The sequence below is a fragment of the Coccomyxa subellipsoidea genome (genome assembly GCF_000258705.1).
Source record: "Coccomyxa subellipsoidea C-169, whole genome shotgun sequence".
NCBI lineage: Eukaryota > Viridiplantae > Chlorophyta > Trebouxiophyceae > Coccomyxaceae > Coccomyxa > Coccomyxa subellipsoidea.
In genome coordinates this window covers 42873-62258 of record NW_005178020.1, presented here as the reverse complement: position 1 = coordinate 62258, position 19386 = coordinate 42873, and the positions used below count along the sequence as shown (strand labels likewise).

At 52.4% G+C, this 19386-nt stretch overlaps 2 protein-coding genes across 2 annotated transcripts; one reads left to right on the top strand and one right to left on the bottom strand.

Annotated features, from left to right (window-relative positions):
• Positions 1-604: 604 nt before the first annotated feature.
• COCSUDRAFT_68209 (hypothetical protein) lies at positions 605-14306 on the bottom strand (the record flags this gene model as incomplete). Its single annotated transcript, XM_005642929.1, has 27 exons — positions 605-732; positions 1130-1316; positions 1633-1788; positions 1973-2782; positions 3028-3300; positions 3681-3864; positions 4227-4366; positions 4738-4826; positions 5167-5290; positions 5574-5669; positions 5965-6118; positions 6460-6566; positions 6974-7057; positions 7443-7544; positions 8155-8367; positions 8669-8752; positions 9322-9441; positions 10259-10406; positions 10691-10766; positions 11008-11063; positions 11285-11366; positions 11688-11745; positions 12250-12366; positions 12670-12690; positions 13013-13126; positions 13507-13630; positions 13939-14306. 27 exons carry the CDS (start codon positions 14304-14306, stop codon positions 605-607), a joined length of 4215 nt encoding a protein of 1404 aa, XP_005642986.1.
• An 872-nt stretch (positions 14307-15178) lies between these two features.
• Positions 15179-16382, top strand: COCSUDRAFT_34491 (hypothetical protein). The gene is made up of 4 exons (XM_005642928.1): positions 15179-15467; positions 15606-15859; positions 15948-16122; positions 16339-16382. The coding sequence occupies exons 1-2, from the start codon at positions 15465-15467 to the stop codon at positions 15840-15842; spliced, it is 240 nt and encodes a 79-aa protein (XP_005642985.1). The 5' UTR covers positions 15179-15464; the 3' UTR covers positions 15843-15859; positions 15948-16122; positions 16339-16382.
• The last annotated feature ends 3004 nt before the right edge of the window (positions 16383-19386 follow it).

Here is a 19386-nt window from a genome sequence, read left to right as displayed (position 1 = left end):
GCCCTTTAAATCTATATTTCTATGATCAGTGTTCTTCAAAGCTTCGAAGCTCAGGCTGACAAAACAACATTCCTGCTATGACAGAACTCAGTGCCTTGCCTCAAGGCAAGTTGACGTTGTAATCATCAATTCACCACACTTCAATGTCGGTAAGTGCAACCCACCTGAACACGATCTCAAGAATAATTCAGAAGCAGTCTGCTTGCAATTTTTCTGCAGGCTGTCATCGCTGGCTCCGAACGATACGCAGCACAGCATCATCCCTGCAAACACTCAGTGACTGCCAATTGCTGAGCAAACTCATTACTCAAATGTAAATTCCGGTCTGGCTCTCATGCACGGAGGCTGCCATTGCCGTTCAAGCCATTTCCCTGTCGTTGCCTCTCATTCTTCTCCACCTCAAATTAGATACCCATATTCTGCTGAACGGAATCTGACTTGACTGCAGTAGCTGGCAATAGCGAGGGTCTTTGCGGGGGGTGGAATGTCCCCTACAGAGTGCAACATGGGTGACTGAAACTGACATGTATCTTCTCACAACAAAATTTTGGCAGACGAGCTTCAAGTTCTGGATCCTGTCCAACAGCAGAAATCAAGTACAGTGTCAAGGCTGCGCCATGGAGTCTTTCTGAGAAATGCTCCAGGGGGCGTCCTGGTCTAGTTTGGCATCTTCCAGCTCCTGCAGGGCTTGCTGCATGTCTGTCATCTCCTCGTCCGGATCTGTGCGGATCTCTGCGCAAACAAACAAACCCCTTCCTTAGTATCACCCAGCAATTGCATGCCCACAACCTAGCCTCTGGAGCCACCTCAAATTTGCGGGCATTGCCGACTTTCATCATCCTTACCAGCCAGAAACCTTTCTTGATGCTTTTGCTTGGGGATCATGACTTAGACATATGGATGGCACATGCGATCCGAGAAGCACATTTCTAATCAAATTTACTGCCGAGAGAAAGAAATGATGGAAATGAAGAATTTGCATTCCCTGTAGCGGCCTGCAGAGTTGACTTGCATTCTACCCAGCATTTGCCCTGACTGAGCAGTGACTCACTGCATGCCAGTGAGGCTTGGCTGAGGCCATCTAAGCAAAAAGATTCAGAGATGCACGCATGACTGAGCGGTGACTCACTGAATGCCAGCGAGGCTTGGCCGACAAGGCGGCTGCAGCGCGCGGCCAGCGCTCCGAGCTCCGGTACAACGGCGTTCTCTATCCGCGCAGAAATCGTCGCGCGTTCCCTTCGCTCGGCCGGGCCGCCCGGGCCGCGGCTTGCGCTGCCCAAGCTGCCCTCCACCATATCAGGCTCGTTCTGAAGCTTCTGCGTAACAAGCAGTGGTGTAGTTAGGGTCTGAAGCTTGCGCAGAGGTCCCAAGAGCATATTGGCAAGGAAAGCCCTCACTTGTCACCTTCTGTGTGCGGCTGCAAAAGGCCCAATTGTTGACTTTCTTGCCCAGTTGATCAGAGAAGGCTGTAACTGCAAAGCTTTTTGCATTGCTGGCTGGTCGTATCCAGGAGGAGCAACCATCAGCATTTCCTCTGCTGTTGCCAATTGTTACAAGGTACAAGACTGAACTGACTTCCGGACCGAGGCAAGCAAATTTGCACTGATGTCATGGTTGGTGGCAATGACTCACCTGGAGGACAGCCTGGATTTCTTGCTGGCGCCAGCTGGCGCGGCCGCCCAATGACTGCGTCGCACGCTGCAGCAGGCTGGGCTGTGATGACTCAGCAGCTGACTCACCCGCTGACAGATCCGACACCGCCCCCATCAGCCACGAACCCACCGTCCTCTGCACAACCAACACGCTTGTTAGCTTTCGAACAACTTGGTTTCCAGAAACTCACTGCCTTCTGCATGAGGACTCCAATGAAGCCGTCGGATTCACTGCGCGGACATGCATGCCAGAAATTGCAACAGGCTGATGAAAAGGGTGTCATGCCCAGAGAAGGGGTGGGATAGAATAAGTGGCTGACCTGGCGCAGGAGGGGTGGCCGCCGGGAAGCTGCGGGAGTGCTGGGCACTGACGACGGCGGCGGCGCGTCGCCGAGGATCACCGAGGTGCGCACGGCCAGTGGAGGCAACGCAGCGGGAGACGAAACGTACGCAGCGCTGTGCCGCCGCGGCAGCTCCTCGAGATGAGCGGCGGCGGCCAGGCGTACGGCGCCCGTGCTGTGCCGCGGCAGCATCGCCGGCCGCGGCGGCGATGCCGAAACTGGCGCGCCGGCCGGCCATCTGCGCGCATCGCTGGGCGGTGACGAGCTGGGGACCGTCATCGGCGCGGCGGCGCGGCGCGGCGTGGCCGGGGCCGACGGCGTGGGGGACGCGGTTGTAGACGACGGCCGCGGCGGCCGCCGGCCGCCAGCGGCCGCTGCCGCAGAGGCGGCCGGCTTCCTCTCGGGCTCCTGCTCCCTTGGACTCACGAACGGCGACGCCGGCATTTCCGCCGCCGTCGGCCGGTACTCTGCTCGGTACACAATCTCCGCATCGGCGTCGCTCTTTTCTGGAACTAGTTCCTGCCAGGCGCTGCGCCAGTCCGGCAGCGGCGGCGGCTCCCATCGGCCGGCTTCCGCCACGGCCAGTGACAGCTGCTGGGGGGCTTCCGTGACGGCGCGCCGTAGCGGGACGTGCGGCGGCTGCGCGCTTGGCTGTGGGTCGATCGAGCGGCGCACGCCGAGCGCCGGCGCCCGGCCCGGGGATGCCGCCATAGACCGACGCCGCCCCAGCCAGTGCATGGGGCTGCTTGCCAGCGAGCGCATGCTCGGGGACGAACGCGACGGCGTTCCCTGTGCAGCCATGGCAACCCTTCACAAGGTGCCTTCTTGATCTTGCAATGCAGCACAAGCAAGAATGCAGAAAGATGTACCATGTGCATGCAAGTGTGGTGGGAAGCCGTCACAATAAGGGATGTGATCCATCAGATCCTTACAATCAGGAATAAAGAGCTCAGAAGGCAGTGTTGCACTTGAGGGCAAGCTAAAAGAGCAAATAGAAACATTCAAAGCAGTAAACTATTGCAGGGGTTGCGTGCCTGGAATGGAGCAAGCCCCTTGTCGAGCAGTTCGTTGCGCAGTTCTCCTTGCGCGGATGTTGCAGCCGAGGGGCTCCCGAGCTCCACAGCCCCCCGCACAAACATCTCCCCTTGGCGGGGGGTCTCCGGGGGTTCGCCGGTGGCCGGCGGTGGTATGGAAAGCACTGACTCCAACGGCGTTCCTGCCGATGCCTGGACTGCCTCTGTGGCGCCGGTGTCTGACTCGTGCATGCTCGCAGCCATCTCCGCCTCTTCTTCTGAGATCCTGGGCCCCTGCAGAAACCAAGCAAGCAGTCGATGAGGCAGTAAAAGATGATGAGAGAAAGAATTATTGAGGATAAACAGCAAATATTCTCAAGCCAGTGCCACACGCTGCGCAGTAATTGAAAGGAACAGGAGGTTGCTGAACAAACTTTCCGGAAGCTCAGTTACAGAAGAAGTTGCGTGAATCGCAGCTTGGCGCATGGCAATTAAAGTATCAAAATATGATGCAGGGGGATCTATATCTAAGTCAGATACATAGGAACATATCCCCCTGCAGGGAGCAAACGAATAATGGTAAACTGAAAGTCCAGAGCGCGAAGGTGGGAATTCAACCAGGGGAGGAACCAAGACACCCTATGTGGACTGGCAGGCTCTTGTGAGTTGCTGACCTGGCCGAGGGAGGTTAGGGCGCCGCTGACTGATGCTGACTGGCGCCGCCAGCTCAGCGGCGGCATGTGCCGAGACCCGACGCGGTCGAACATGACCGACAGTTTCGCGCCGTAGCCGTGATACGAGGCCTCGCCTTGCAGCCGCTGCGGTACCGGCGCAGAAGAGTCCATCCTCCGCAGCAGTCTGCCGCGCATGTCAAACACAATCGTCAACTTTAAACTCTAGAAATCAACCCTTAATATGTGGCAGCTCTATGGGCAGAGGCTACTCAGAGAGCTGGCAAACACATCACATGCCACAAAGGTGCCTCAGGGATATCCTTCTCCCCAAGGCAGTCATGGGCAAGACGTAGGTAAATGTTGGGGCCCATGTCAGAAGATTTCCTCTTTTCCGAGATTATGGGAATAGCCACAACGGCCACATCTGCCCGATGTGGCAACAATCTGACACAGAGTCTGGTGGCAGTCAAATCAACATCAATCAGGTTCTGTAGAACCAAAAGAAATACAAAAATAGAAAAAGGGAAAAAAAGGAAATTGGCGCACCGGGCTCGTGCGGTCTCGGAGCGGCGCAGCGCGGCGGCGGCCGACAGCCGCTGCAGAGTTTCTGGCGGCAGGCCACATGCGGCCAGGAACACGCGCAGCTCCGGCTGATGCGCCAGATGCAGCACCGCGTCGTGACCCCCCTGCAATTGCAATATTCCCCTTCAAGTTCCTTCAGGGCACCATGAATCAACAGACTTAGCAAGCTTTTAAGCGGCCTGCCTACAACATCAGGCAAGAACAGAACATGCAATTTGTCTGGCAACTCTGTTCTGGTGGCATCAGCAGTTAGCTTCAATCCAAATTGAAGGGATAGGGGCATGCATTGAGGAATTGCAGCCGTATCTGATGCGCAGTCAATCTGGGCACTTTGAATGCTTATGCCCGTGCCTTTTGTGGGTACCGCAGGTGTCCAAAACAGGACACATACGGTATAGGCAGCAGAGGAGGGTATTTCCTGACAAATTATGTCTGGTGAAAAAGCATGGGGGAAATTGTGGGGAGAATATCAGACCTTAAGGGCCTTGCCGGTGAACTGCGCCTGGCAGATTCCCATGAGAGCGCGGCGGTATGACGCCAGAAAATGGTGCCCCGGGTTGCTGCCTGCAAAACACCATACACACTCGCATTCAAACAATCTGGTCACTGGGATTTAATCTGAGATTGTTATAATCCAGATTTTATGAATGCAACAGCACAGGCCTGAGTTTGATGATGCATAAGATTTGAAGGGGGCATGGGCCTCATGCTTTGCGGGCATTGCGGCCTGGATTGCGCGTTTTGTTGAATATTATTGCCTGTTCATGAGCCCAAAGCTATTGCAGTTGCCTACAGGTTTGCTCAGGTGAACTTTATGGTTCGACATTAACCCAAACCCTAATTTTGATTTCAAAAACAAAAACCTGTTGCCAATACAGGCATGCGCGGAGGGAACGCGTCGCACCGTTACGGATGTGGATCTCGTGCGGCGACGGCCGAACGACGACGTCACCTCGGTAGTCCACAATCACGCGCTGCCCCGGCCGCGCAAACAGCACAAGGAACTTTCCCACCCGCGGCACCGCGTCCTGTGGCCAAATTTTCACTCACATCATTAAGAATGCTTCACTTTCTGGCGGACCATAGAACTTTTGGTGAAGAAGATGGTCTGTGTGGAAAATGGCGGATATTTTTGAGCTCTGGAGCACAACACATGCAATCCAGTGAACTTCAAAATATGATGTGTCTGAAGCATGCGAAGCACCGCACGTCAAATGAGCCAGCACAAGCTTACTGGATCATTTTTGCAGCATTAAGGGCAGAATGTTTTAGAGAGGACAAGGTGTGATGGAGCGGAGCAAGGGGACTGACCGCATCGTTGATGATGTGCCAGGTATCCGGCACGAGCTGATCGTACTCCTGTTTGAATGCGCGGTTGCCGGGCCGGGGGGCACCAAATGTGTACACCTGTCAGCCCAGAAATTACCTTCAGATAAGTGCAGAGGTCTGATTGGTCGGCACTAGTGTCACTATCTTGCGTGAGCCAAATGAAAGTCCTCTTTTCCCATTGTTCTGAAAAGAAATTCATTTTTTCACCCTGGAGCCGGATTTCTCAGGGGGGCTCTATACATCTGGCAAAGGAACCGTGCATGCAAGCTTGCATCCAACCTCATGAGCCCAGAAGACACCCAATGAGGTGTACTTTGGTGGAATGTATACTCGTTATGATTCATCTGATTATGAACGAAGTGCTTGTACTGACCTGGCAATTGGTGAGGCCGCACTGGGTGACAAGGTCATGAGCGGCCAGACCGGCAAGTGCGCCGCCGAGCGAGTGTCCAGTCAATAACACCCGGATGTTCGCCGCCTTGAGACCGCTCGCCGCGATGATCTCATGCACATGCGCGATCACCCGCCTGAAGTGAACACAGCAATTCTTGGGACTCAACCTTGAATTGGGACATCATTATCATGTGACAATCTTTGGCATGACATTGGCAATCACCACAGTGCATGCACCCGTCTAGCCACTCTTACAGAGCCTGTTGCCGGTTGGTGAGTGATACGGGACCTGATTGGGATCACATTTGTTCCCGCTCGTGAAGTCTTTGGGAAGGAAAGGGAACCCCATAGAAACCTCTTGTGTACATTGCTGCCCTGACATTGGCAAATGCCCATCGGCAATGCCCATGGCTCTGCATGCATGCATGCATGCATGCATGCATGCACAATGTCAAAAAAATGCAGGATTGCGCGCCTGTTGAGGCCGTTGGCTGTCCATGAGTAGTGGAACCCCGAGTGCACCATGGGCAGAGACGCCAGCCACCAACGACCCCTCCTGGGCGGATGCGCCACCCGCCATGCCTGCAATCACATTCGAACTGAAATTCAAATAAAAGTGGTTCGATACTCTGGACTCTTTACGCCAAGGCGCCTACACTGACAGAGTTCCACTAGGTTTTCTTCATGTGGTGCTCGAAACATATGTGAGATGGCAATGACAGCCAGGAATGGAGGGAGCTGTATAAAGAAAGCCTACCTCTTGACAGGAGCCTAGGAATTGAGATCTGTCCAATTGATTAATCAAGAAGAAGTGCCAATTCAGCAAAAGCACATTTGGTGGGGGTGGGCTTGGGTTGTGCAGAATGCATGCGGGGCAGCAGTTGCCACGGGCAGGCAGAACTCAAGGCGCCAGCTCAGACAAAGCTGCCGCTAAGTCACTTTTATGCTGGATGTCTGGAATGAGTCAGCGGTTACAAAAGATGACTCGCCTGCAGGTCTGCGATGGCGTTGCGCAGCGAAGCAGTCCCCCGGAATGAGATCACGATCGTGCGCTCCGACCAGCCAATCAGCACCTGCGAGGGCGTTCAAATATTTGAACTACTGAATTCAAATTCAAATCCATCATCTTATATATTCCTTCAAGGCGTGCCTTGCTCAGTGTCATCTTTCCAGGTCTGGCAGGCGGGCAAGAAGCACAGAACAAGAAATGATGGGCTTAGCATAGCTCTCTGCAGGGAGAACTTGCACGGGGAGTTCGGAAGAGAGAATGGTTCCATCAGAAAACTCTCGGCAGAGAACCTCATTGCTTGATATGCCACTTGGCGCAACAAGGAGGTGGATAAGGAGGCTGCAAGGAAGATCACCACATTGGCACTGCTTGGCACTTATATGCAAGCACTTCTGTAGTGGGTGGACACAACAGAAGTTGTCAAAAGAGAGGAAGGGGAAAAGCGGCACCTTGGTGTCAAGGGAGCGTTCCCAGAAGAGCTGCACCTGCTGCAGCCCAAACATCCCCATGCCCGCCTGCGGAGTGAACCGGGGCTGGCTCGGCCCATCACCCTGCATCACATGTATAACTTCAGAGCATAATTGCACCGTACGGATTCGGCCATTCGACATACGGTGAATATTCGGTCGTATATGGTGTTTTGGGCCAAAATAGGCCATTTTTTGTGACCCTATTCGGGGTATATTTTAATACCGTATGACCGTATATTCGGCCGTATATACGGTCCCCAAAAAGTGTTCTGACCGAATTGTGCAACTATGCATGCTTCAAAGCAAGGAATCTGTGGGCTGAAGATAGTGCATACAGCCCTTATGTCACCCACCTGGTTGCTGCTTAGTGAAGCGATCTCTCATCAAATCAAGCAACAGGTGCCCTGACTGCAAGTGACTGCAAATTTGTTCCTGCAAAGGCGCCCGGTCCTGAAACCCCAGATATATGGCACCCCACATGGCCTTGGTTCCTCACAAGAAGAGTATCAACAAAAGCCACAAAAGCCATCACCGGGGTTCTCCCTCATCAAGCCGGGCACGAATAAAAATAAAATACAGAAATATCTGTCTGAATCCTTGAACGTCCACCGCTGAGATAGGCATGGTTCATGAAGCTGGCAAGAGAAACACTCAACATCCTAATATGAAAAGAGCACGTGAACGGCCTCACCAGCGCAGGCTTGTCCCTGGTGAGATCCGGCGCGGTCTCGTCGTAGCGGTACACGAGAGTGCTCCAGTAGAGCGCCTTTAGCGCCGTCTCAAAGCAGAACATCGGCTCCGCGGCCAATGCTTCAGCCGCGGCCGGCCCCGTCAGCCGCGTCAGCCGCTCGGCCAGCCGCTCGGTTTTTTGGGCCTCCGTCCAAGCGAACTGCTGCAGCCAGACCTGCGCGGAGGCAACAGATTCTAGGATTGCAGTCATTAAGATGGGCAGAATAGAGATATATGAAGTTGCAATCCTCTGTCTGTGAATGTAAAGAAGTGATCTGCCAGTCAGCTCAAAGCAGCAAGCTCTTCATCACTGCAGGAAAAGATCCATGGGTCATACATGGACTTAATAGAGTTCATGCACAGCAAGAATTTCCTGTGCTTGGTGGATATGTACCCAGTGCCCATGTCTCCCTGTCCAATTATGATTTGCCGAAGATAAAACATCGAAGTGCAAGTCTTGGGGGTAGGAGCTAGACCTGCAGAATGGGGTCATCGCCGTTGTGTGGGTTGCCAGGCATGAAAGAAACGCAGTCCGCTATCACCAGCGCTGCCACCACCACCTGCACAGAGAACAAGTTCTCTTATGTCAACTGCATTATAGGAGCCCAAAAGATATCCTTCCGCGAAAGTGATTCGAGATATTTGGATGAAGAGTAAAGGATTTCAGCATCAGGGCGACGATGCAACCTGGCAGCCTCTGGTAATTAATCGGACCGGAAAGGTCTCCCGACTCAAGAGTGTTTTGTTAGTTTGTTCACACCATTTCAGGTTTGAGGACAACGTTCACAGTTACACTGTGCACCCATGCATGCACCTGCATTGTGGGGGCCCGATTGGGAATAGGGTAGTGATAATTACAGGTATCTTGGCCCCGGCTGGCGGGGGGCGGTACAAATACTGAGCACCGTGCCCACGCTTCATTGGGTCTTGCTTGGATCTGGCAAGTCCAACAAGGGGTAGGATTGTGGCAGCCTTCGATTGCAGCTTGTCTGCAGGACGCACCTTGCCTCTTGGCAGGAAAGCGTGTAATAATAATAATGATAATAACAATATAATTACAGGTGCGGTTTTCTCATCTTCATACCCTTGCGCTGGGGATCTTATGGGGTAAAGGAAGTGGGGCAGTCACCTGCATGGGGAAGAGGCCCTGCCAGGAGAAGAAGAAGGATGCGCACGAGGTCGGGTTGATGAACCACAGGAATACGCACGTCAGAATCGCCACTGCAAACGCAGTGATGGTCCGAGACGCCTGCCACACAACAAACCGACACCGGCCTTTGTCTAACGCTTTTAGTAATGTCCTAAAAAGAGACAACCCCACAAAATGTGGACACAGGTTGCGCTGTGCTCTGGGTGCCTCACTTCAAGCAAAGGCGCCAATCGATGCATGTATGATTATCATGCCCAAACACATCTGAAGAGAACCCCTCAGGTTCCTTCAAGTCAAGAATCTCTCGGTTCATCTCACAGATCTGAACACAGCATGGCATGCCAGCATGACATGCAAGCTAGTATATAAGTCCTCTCCAAGAAAGTGTGAGCTTGTCAGGTAGTGTAAAAACACAGCACTTTCAGCCTGACCAGGTTATTGCCAAGATCACAGCACACAGTATGTTCACACGGTGGTGCATGGTGCTGCAATGGCATGCACATAGGAAAAACTCCCCTCTGCAAATAAGAGAAAGTTTCTCAAGCAGCGTGGAAAACACAGCACCTGCAGCCTGACAAGCATGCAGAATTCCATCCATTTCGATGCTTGCTTTGGTAAATATGATTGAGCCTGACAGAGAAAATTGCTTGGATCTGGCGAGTCCAACAAGTGGAAGGATTGTGGCATCTTTCAACTGCAGCTTGTCTGCAGGACGCACCTTGGCAGGAAAAATGGAAGGTGTTTATTGCCTAGCTATTGGAATAAAAATTCAAAAATATATTCGTATTTCAGTGCATGCCGGGCGATCTGGTGGGGGGAGCTCACCAATTGTGTATCACCTCACCTTATTGGACTGCTAAAGATGTTACTAATGAGCGGTATAAGAATATCAGAGGAAGCTGAGAGAGTGCAGCACCTGTAGCCTGACGAGCACGTTGCCGACCCGGAATGAGTTGTAGGGGCGCGAGCGAAGTAGCACAAACCCCCGGTGAAGGTAGTAGACGTACAGTAATAGGTACACCGTCATCATCACGCCCCCGGAGAACGTGGCGATCTTTGTAAAGCTGCACATACCCAAATTTTTGATCAACCCCTGAAAAAACTTTACTCGCACATGTCACAGACACTTAGTCAAAGCATAGAGAAATATAATCTGCTCAAGTTACAGACACTTAGTCAAGCCCTACAGAATCCAAATTCCACATTCACCCAGGCATGCAGGGAACCAGGTGACAATGACGGCTTCTAAAAGGTTGACCACCGTTTGGTAGGGTCCAAATAACTCGTTTTTCGGATTTGGACAATCTGTTATTGATCATGTGCCGCAATAAGGAAGTCAGGAGCTTACTTGGGGGGACTGCAGCTGTAGCGCCACGAGCGGCAGTCGCCCTCGTTCGAAAGAGTGATGTACCGCTTCTCAGCATCTGCATGACAAGACTTGCTTCTTCATGCATAAGATCACAAATTGTAAGGTTCAGGATTTCAAGGGAGCAAGAAGCCCTAAATACCCACAAAAAAGTAGATTCCACGAGAATCCCATCAGAAAGGCAGTGGTGTCTAAGTCCTCTGCGATTGCGCCACATTTTTCCGTGTAGTAAAATTGTCTATTGAATGGCAAGACTGTAGCGATGTGGATAGCAAAAAACACTTTGTGGAGGGACTCACAGAATGGAGAGAAGATGTCTGTCAGCTCCAGAACGTAGGGGATCTCAAAAATAGCCCTGCAACCACACAGGATCACTCAAGCAAGATTGTTTGGCACGAGATGCTTCCTTGGCAATCTTGTCTTTTAAGGCCAACGCCAGCAAACCAGGCCTTGCTATCAGACCGTCCTTTGCATGCATCACCACACACATGCAACGGCCGGTACAGCTGTGCTCAAGGTTCAAGTGCTAGATTGGTTACGTTCAAGTTCTCTACTGAGTTCTAAAGGGCTGCTCACCAGAGGATGAGTTTGGGGCTGTGTGTGCGCCACTGAGGAGCATCTAATACAATGGCATCCGCTCTGCCTCCAAGCAACTTCCCTGCATGACATATATATAATCTTGCTGAGAGCATTGACACTATCCACCTCACCCCGAGCTGTCCAATGAAATATTCTAGAGTGAGCATAGGCTGCATCTGCAAAAGACTGATTGTCTGAGTTTGAGTCAGGCCCAAAATGTATGGAGGGGGCATGCAAGGGCAGGTCTCAAAACTGCTGAATAAGTGCTCATAATGGGAGCATAATATTAAGTGCACCCTTTTTTTGATTTTTCTGGGTTTTGTTTTGGGTTCTTGGTTTTGGGTTTTGGGTTTTAGGTTTTAGGTTTTAGGTTTTGGGTATAGGGTAATAATAAGTGCACCTTTCTTGTCGGCCCAGGGGTTTGTGTTGTGGCCCGTGATGACAAATATGATCATCATCTGCAGCACACACCTCACTTCAGCACTCACTCCTTAACTTCTTAAAATCCGCACATCCAGAGAAGTCCTGCATGACTACAATGCACTCATATTCAAGAAACCCCGGCATGCACACGCAAAATCCCATTACTGGTGTGTCGACGCAGGTACTGCGAATTGCAGTATTTATGGCTCATGCAAGGCTGCTTTGACCGCCAACACTAAGCAGAGTGCAGAGTGCAGATTTACGAGTCTGCACTGCTGGACAGGACGGATTGGGCACAGCTCAAGCTTCGAACATTACCAGCCAACCCAAACATGCATGAAGACAGACAAGATATGTAAGAGCCCCAGTGGCCACGTGGGTGCCGCATTGGCTGCCGCCGCAGAGCAGACCCAAAGAGTTCAGGCATTTTTTCAAGAAGAACCTTTCGATTCTATTCTTAGGATTTAGGGTTGAGGGACTGCAGACGACTAGTAATTTAGCGACCCCTAGCGGCGATGGAGAAAGGGGAAATAACCCACCAGGTTCAGAGTGCTCCAGCGGATGATGCCACAGATTGCTACAAATTTGCCAAACCAGGCGCAGTCGTGGGACAGTGTCCATGCGTTCGGCGCCAGCCATGTCACCTCCTGAATCAGCTGCGCGACACAGAACAAATATGAGTTTGAGTGTGCAAACACATACAAATTTGGGAAAAGCAAGGCAGGGAGGACCGAATACATTCTGCAGTGCTGCTTTCTTAGGGAGGGTAGCTAGTGATATTTTACCGCCCCTTGACGTGCACTAGGGGCATGCATGTAAGCAATCCTTGACTGCTTGCAGCGAAGGACTTTGCATTGGAACTTCTTGTCCAAGAGCAGCAAGGGAAAGGAGATTACATAATTGGAGTGAGGCCATAATGACTCACCATCGCAATGCCCTGGATCCAGTAGATGCGGCACATGGTCAGCCGCCGTGGTGACCTGCAAATTGAAGGCACCATAACAACTAAAGTGGACTTCATACTACAGAGCCGACCATCAAATATATGCCATGCTCTCTGCCATGTTCTTCGCACTGGTGAGACCATTGCGTGTCTCCAGACGCATGGAGAAATATTAAACAGTACTCAGAGAGGCGAGTACAAATTGGAGTTGATGGGCGCCTACAGCATGCAGTGGCCAATTCCAAGAGGCCCACATTCTACAGTTCCAAACACCCAACTTGAAAAAAAGGAAGAAGTATCAAAGGTCAAGGTCAAAGGTTTTGAATTGCTCACCAGCGCATGTTCCTTGTGTGGCAGACAATACGGCGGTAGGTGAAGTGGGTGACAACTGTGACTGTCAGACCGATGATAATAGCCGCTGCAATGAGGTTCATGTACTCCAGCGCGGTGCTGCGGAAGAGGAAGGAATCATCCTGCACAGAAATACACACAAATGAAAATGATGCATGTATTGAAAATGCTTTGTTGCAAGGGGCTAGAGCTCTACCACACAGATGCAATAGAATTCATACTACCACAATGCTCTCAGTGCTGCACCGCGGAAGACCTCTATTACCCCATAGGGGATAAATACTGGGAAGTAAAGCACGGTCTGCATTGGTCTAGACAGGGCTTGTGACCTGGCCATGCATTGAAGGGCCCATAAGCTAGATTGCTCATCAGGACACCACCTCTGAGGACAATCAGGTAATTGCATACATGGCAGGCAATTCGTGGACATTTTTGTCTCGAGCAGTGCGCATCCCTCAACATGCAAGAACTCTATGTGGATGTACAGTGGGGTTGAGCGCACCACAATGGATCGGCTGATGATGAGAAGGATGATGAAGGCTGTGATTCCCACCAGCAGAGACAGCAGCACAAACGCTGCCGTCACTCGCAGCTGCCTCGCGGATTCGAATTCAAATCGCAGCACCCTGCAACAAGAAAACCCATTGCCTCTCAGCAATGCTGCAAACAGTTCTCTCTGCCCTTGCACAGCACTGCAAACGAGCCTCCACTGCTGAAGAATGAAGCTGTGATTTGCTGTGAAATACATACTGGAAGGCACAGCTTGGGTGGGTTCCATTTGGTTTGCCAGATGTGCACTGTGTTTGGACATCCCCCGAGCTTACAATCTCGCCATGCTATCAACACCTTTTAGGGGTACGTGTGTATCAACAAGGACTGGCCCTTGGAGAGTAGGGTGTATAGAGCAAGGAATGGTCCAGGGAAAGGGGCGTACACATCTACGTTGGGGTCAAAATTACTGTTCACGCTGAAGCCGCCCATGAAGTCCACTTCCTCGTCCTCGCTGGCGGCTGAGCTGGCGCCATCGCATTCGCCACCCTTCTCGACATCCCAAACCCCTTCCCTGTACGCTGTATCTCCTCCTTCGAACCCCTGACCCTTGCCGTGCAGCAGCGCGTCGTTCACATCCGCGTTCAGCCGCCGCACTCGGCCGCTTCGGTCCTCTTCCATGACGGCGCTGTGACCAATCGGTGGAGAGGTAATGCCCTCCGAGACCGGCATTAGAGACTGGAAAGAGTCATCGGCTGCTGCGGCGCGCTGGGAAGCTACCTGCTGCGGCTCATGCTCTGGCCAGGAAGGCATATTTGGCGGTGAGGAGCCCGGCTGTGGCTGTGAAGAGCAGTGCTGCTGCAGGGGCTCACTTCCTGGCAAGTCATCAGGTCAGAAGTCAGGGATATTGGAAGCACTTAAAAGCACCCAATAGGTGCAAGGACTCTTGAGCTAGTTTCTCATTCCAAGAGTGGAAGGCTTTTCAAATAGTGGCAGGCGCATGCAGGGTAGGTCCGATGGTTGGACAAACTGGAAAAGCAAGCTCAAACGGTGGTTGAGTTTCACCTGAGGGCCAGCCATCGGGCTTCGTTTCCAGGGATGGAGCTGGCAGATCGGCAGGGAGGTGATCTGTAGAGGTCTTCGCTGGGATGTTCAGGGCCCCACTTCCCTTGAATGGTTCCGATTTGCTAGATTCAGAGTCTGCAGCCCTCATCGCGATGCATTCTGGGGCTTTCTAGCAATAGAAGGGCTCAGTGAGCTTTCACAGATTATGTAAGAAGGGCTGTCTGACCAAGTCCTGTCGGCTCCTTCTCGATCAGCGCGGCCTTGTTGACTTGCATCCACTAAATAGAAAATATTTACCTTTTCCATCGCATCTGACACCACATGCATTGCCGTATTCTGTCAGACTTACACGGGTACTTCTAGCTACAAGACGGAAGCACCCTGTTGGGCGCGGCGAATACCCGTCAGCTGTGCCGGGGCAATCGATGACTTCAACGACAAGAGAAAAACTTTTTGAGAAGTCGAGGTCACTAGAAGAGATCGCCCCCTGAGCCCAGATCTTGGAAATCGAAAGCCGAGTAGAGCCGAGCAGGCCTTGGAGTCGCCGTCGAACCGAGTGGCTAGTTCGTCAGGTCTCTAGCTACCGGCAGCTTCGCACCTGGAAGTTGCATTGGTTGCACTTCAGGTGGGAGGAAGGGGGGAAGTGCACTATAGGTGGGAGGAAGGGGGGAAGGGTAAAAACTAGGATCATTCTGCCTGGGATCGTCACCAAGGTCCCGATATAAGACACTCTTGAAGTGTAGTACTGTAAACGGATTTCAGCACCCTTCATTGGCTCATATTATAATCAGAGTGTAAGACGAGATCTGGGTCAGCTTCTGAGGCCGTGACGTCCCCCTTGAGCTCACTGAATAAAAAGCGCAAGTGTATCTAACACCCACGGAGAGGGATCTCGTGTCAAACCAGATGGTGCGAGCCCTTCAAAAATTTCTTGGACGCTTGGATATCACTTAAATGACACTTTCATGATGATGTAAGACAAATCTGCTTCCATCTGGTCACTTAAGGCTCTATCTTGCGGTCGAAGTGGTGACTTCCACTGCGTAGGCAATTGTTGCAACGACCCAGCAGTCCAGGTTCCACAAGGAGACTTTGAAGACTGTTGCGGAGGATGTTGACTTGAAGACCCTGAGTCTCACGGTCGGCGACGAGGAGCTGCTCACAGACGCCAACCTGCGCCTGTTCTCAGGGGTGCACTATGGCCTTGTTGGGGCGAATGGCGTGGGCAAGTGCGAGCCTCTCCGCCCAAGAACGCAGCGCTCACACCTTGTGCAGCATCCATGAGCTCAATAACACTCCAGGCAAGACAATTAGCGTCATCCTGGGCACATATAAGTTCGTGTTCTGCAGGCCATGCCTTCTGAGATGGTGATAACGTTGTGGTCGCAGGTCCACCCTGCTGAAGGCGATCGGGAGGGGGCTGGTGGTGGGCTTCCCCAGGACCATAAGGGCGCTTTACGTGGACCAACTGGAGGTTTCCGAGGAGTGTTCCAGTGTGCTGGAAGTGGTAATGAGCGCTGACAAGGAAGTTGTGCTCTGGCGCAGACAGGCGCAGCAGCTGCAGGTGCAGTCCCCCCACACGGTTGCTTCACGTATTATCACACCTTTCCTCTCTCCTCCTTCCCTTTATTGAACTGGCCCTATGCTTTAGGGGCAACAATACAGCATACAACACACTGCAACAGCTAGTTGAGCGGGGCACATGTATCTGCACTCGGTAAATGTCACCTCTGTGGGGTTCTTCTTCTGGTTTTGAGATGTGTGCTGCTCTGCTGCGCAGGAGGCGCTGCAAGCGGAGGACCCGGGGCAGGCGGTGGCGGTGGTTAAGGCTGTGAAGATCTCCGAAGCGCGCGCAGGTCATCCATTACTCTTCACCGGCTTTTTCTGATATGTCATTAGTGACCAATGATCGCCTTTTGACCTAATTTGAAGCAACGCATCCCAGATTGATACCTGAAGAGGCCCCTAACCGAGCCAGAACCCTAATATCCAAATCCCCTAACCCTGAGCTGAAAGGGTGAGGAAGGATGTAAATGGGGCGCGCAGGGGTTGAGGAAGCGCGGCTGATCAATGACCTGCGCAGCGGCGCGCGAGGAAACGAGGCACGGCAACAGCTGCTGGATCTGGAGGCGAGGTGTGGCAAACAGCCAACATCAGCGCCTTGTTGTCACCCAGGAATGATACAGACAATCAAAGACGTGTAGAGACGCTAACATCGACACGTGTTGATGTTGATCTGGTTTAGAAGGCACAGATGCTAGATTTGGAGGGGGAAGGCATATAATATATGCCACAGCTGGTATGGAGGGCCTCTGCAGTTTAAGTATATCAGCACCACGTTTCCACCTTGTGAATTTTCAGAACAGGGTCCTGGGGCGTTCCCTTGCAAGAGCCAAGGCAGCTTTGCCAGCGAGAGTGAAAAGTAACTTGCACGACACTAGTGCTGTGATGAGGAGCACGTGGACATGTGCGCGCAGGTGCGCCAAGGCGGAGGCGGCGGCCGAGCGGAAACCGAGCGCGCGCGAGCTCAAAGCTGCGCCGGCAGCTGCACAGGAGCTTCTGGAGGGGCTGCTCGAGAGCCTGAGCATTGCCGACGCCGACGCGGCCGAGGGCAAGGCACGGCGCATTTTGCGCGGGCTGGGGTTTGCCTCCCGGCAAACGGACGGCCCCGTCTCGCAGCTGTCCGGTGGGTGATAGAAACGCAACATGCACCCCATGAAGGGACTTTAGTTTTCGGGGTGAAACTGCCCTGTATCTCTGTGTCATCTGGTGGCCTCACCGCAGGGCATTTGAAAAGGAGTAGATCAGGTCTGGGAAGCACTTGAGTGCCGGGAAATGCAAGGCACTTCCAGCAGGCAATATGTATTCGGCAAGGTGGTAAAGAGGTTCCTTTGCGTGCAATGCAGGCGGCTGGCGCGTGCGCACAGCTTTGGCGCAGGCCCTCTTTGTGGAGCCAGACCTGCTCCTGCTGGTGCGCGTCTCCTCCAAACAAGACAGCATGTGGGTTTCAGAATGGGAATAAAATATTGAACACTGCGGCCGTGGTATTGTACACAGGTGTACGTGGCCACTTGGGGCTATTTACTGATGGAAGACGATTGATTTCTGTCTTGTGTATCTGCAGGATGAGCCGACAAATGCCTTGGACCTGCCTAGCATCCTCTGGCTGCAGGTTTGAGGCCTACCCAAATTGCTCGCAGCGCTGTCTCTTGGCATGTATAGCCACTCCCATGTGTCAGTCTGCACAGCACATGCTTTTCTCAGAGATCATATCTGCTTTCTCAGTGCATCTCATTAAACATCCTCCTGCCTGAAAGAAGCACATTATTCTGTATCTGATCTCATGGTCTTGCTGCATGCATGCTCTTGATGTCACTGTCACTGTTTAAATTCTGCTGTGGCGACTGCTGCAGAGATATTTGAAGTCGCTTGATGCGACAACTATTGTCGTCGTCTCCCACGATCGAGCCTTCCTGGATGCCGTAGCTAACGAGATTATTGTCTTCCGCCACAAGCGCCTCGCCTACCATGTTGGCAACTACTCAGGTGCCTCACGTTCACATGGATGCCAGCTATGGTCCATGAAAGCCATCCTTGCCTCTACATATCGCTCTTGAAAGGACAATTCCTTCTCAAGGCATCAACGGCTGATGCATGCTTCTTCCATGGAAGTGACTGCCGACCTAATAAGAAAGCTTGCTGTTGACAAAGCTAGAAGGAGGGCAAGTTTTCTACGCTGATGCTTTGGCGATGCTTCAGAATTTTTAGATTTTTGCAGAGCGGAGTACAACTGACAATGCATGCCTTGTGGCGCCAGAGTTCGTGCAGAACACTGAGGAGAAGCAGCTGCACCTGGCGCGTCTGCAGGACGGCATCGACCGCAAGAAAGCCCACATCGAGAAAACCATCCAGGTTATTGCCTGGTCCAAATACCTCAGTTCAACCTGAACAGGCAGAGGTTGCATGCAGATCTTCTGTCTAGTGGGATGCGTGGTGGAAGAGGCACAAAGATGCCTTGACATCAGACAGATGCCGAGCCCCCACCAAGAATTGCAGTATCAAGTCGTTGTCAAGTATCAGGAAGATCTCGCCATGGAAAAAGATGCCCAAAAGGCCTCCAATAGGTCTGCCTCTGATCAAGCAAAGCATGATGAGTTTGATTCTGGCTCAGAATGAACGCTGGCGGTAGGCTTTGACACAAGCAAGTCGAACGGGGGTATATTCGTAGTCGTCAGGATTACTGACCACGGGATTGTTGGTTATCACTGTGTTCATCACTGAAAACCTTGAATTTTTGATGTGTGGCAGACGAACGAGGCGGCGGCAAAGAGGTCTGGCGACGACAAGAAGTTGCAGATGGTGGCCTCGCGCAAAAAGAAGCTGGAGGAGCGCCTGGGGCAGGAGAAAAACGACAAGGGGCACCGATTCAGCCGCAACAAGTGCGCAGCCGCCGCTGCACTATTGGCCCCTCAGATCGATTGCCCCATTCTGTGGATCATGTGCAGTTGCGCTTGTCTTTGGCACAAGTTTGTAAGGTCTGGGGAGCACACTGCGGTAGAACATCCTGGGAATTAGCTCGTCTGTAGATCTGAGTACAGATCTCTGCTCATGGTAGAATTGTGTGCAAGGAGATCATGAGCTTGAGGGCAGGAATCTCTGGGATTATTCTACCTCTAATTCAAACAGCCACCTGAGATCCATTTTCTGCGGAGTGAAGTGCTGAGGACCTTGGTTGTGTCGGCGCAGGGACATGGGCGGGTATCACCTGAAGAGCCGCAAGGATGTGGAGCTGGACGCACCCGACGTGGCAGCTGCCTGGAAGCTTCCC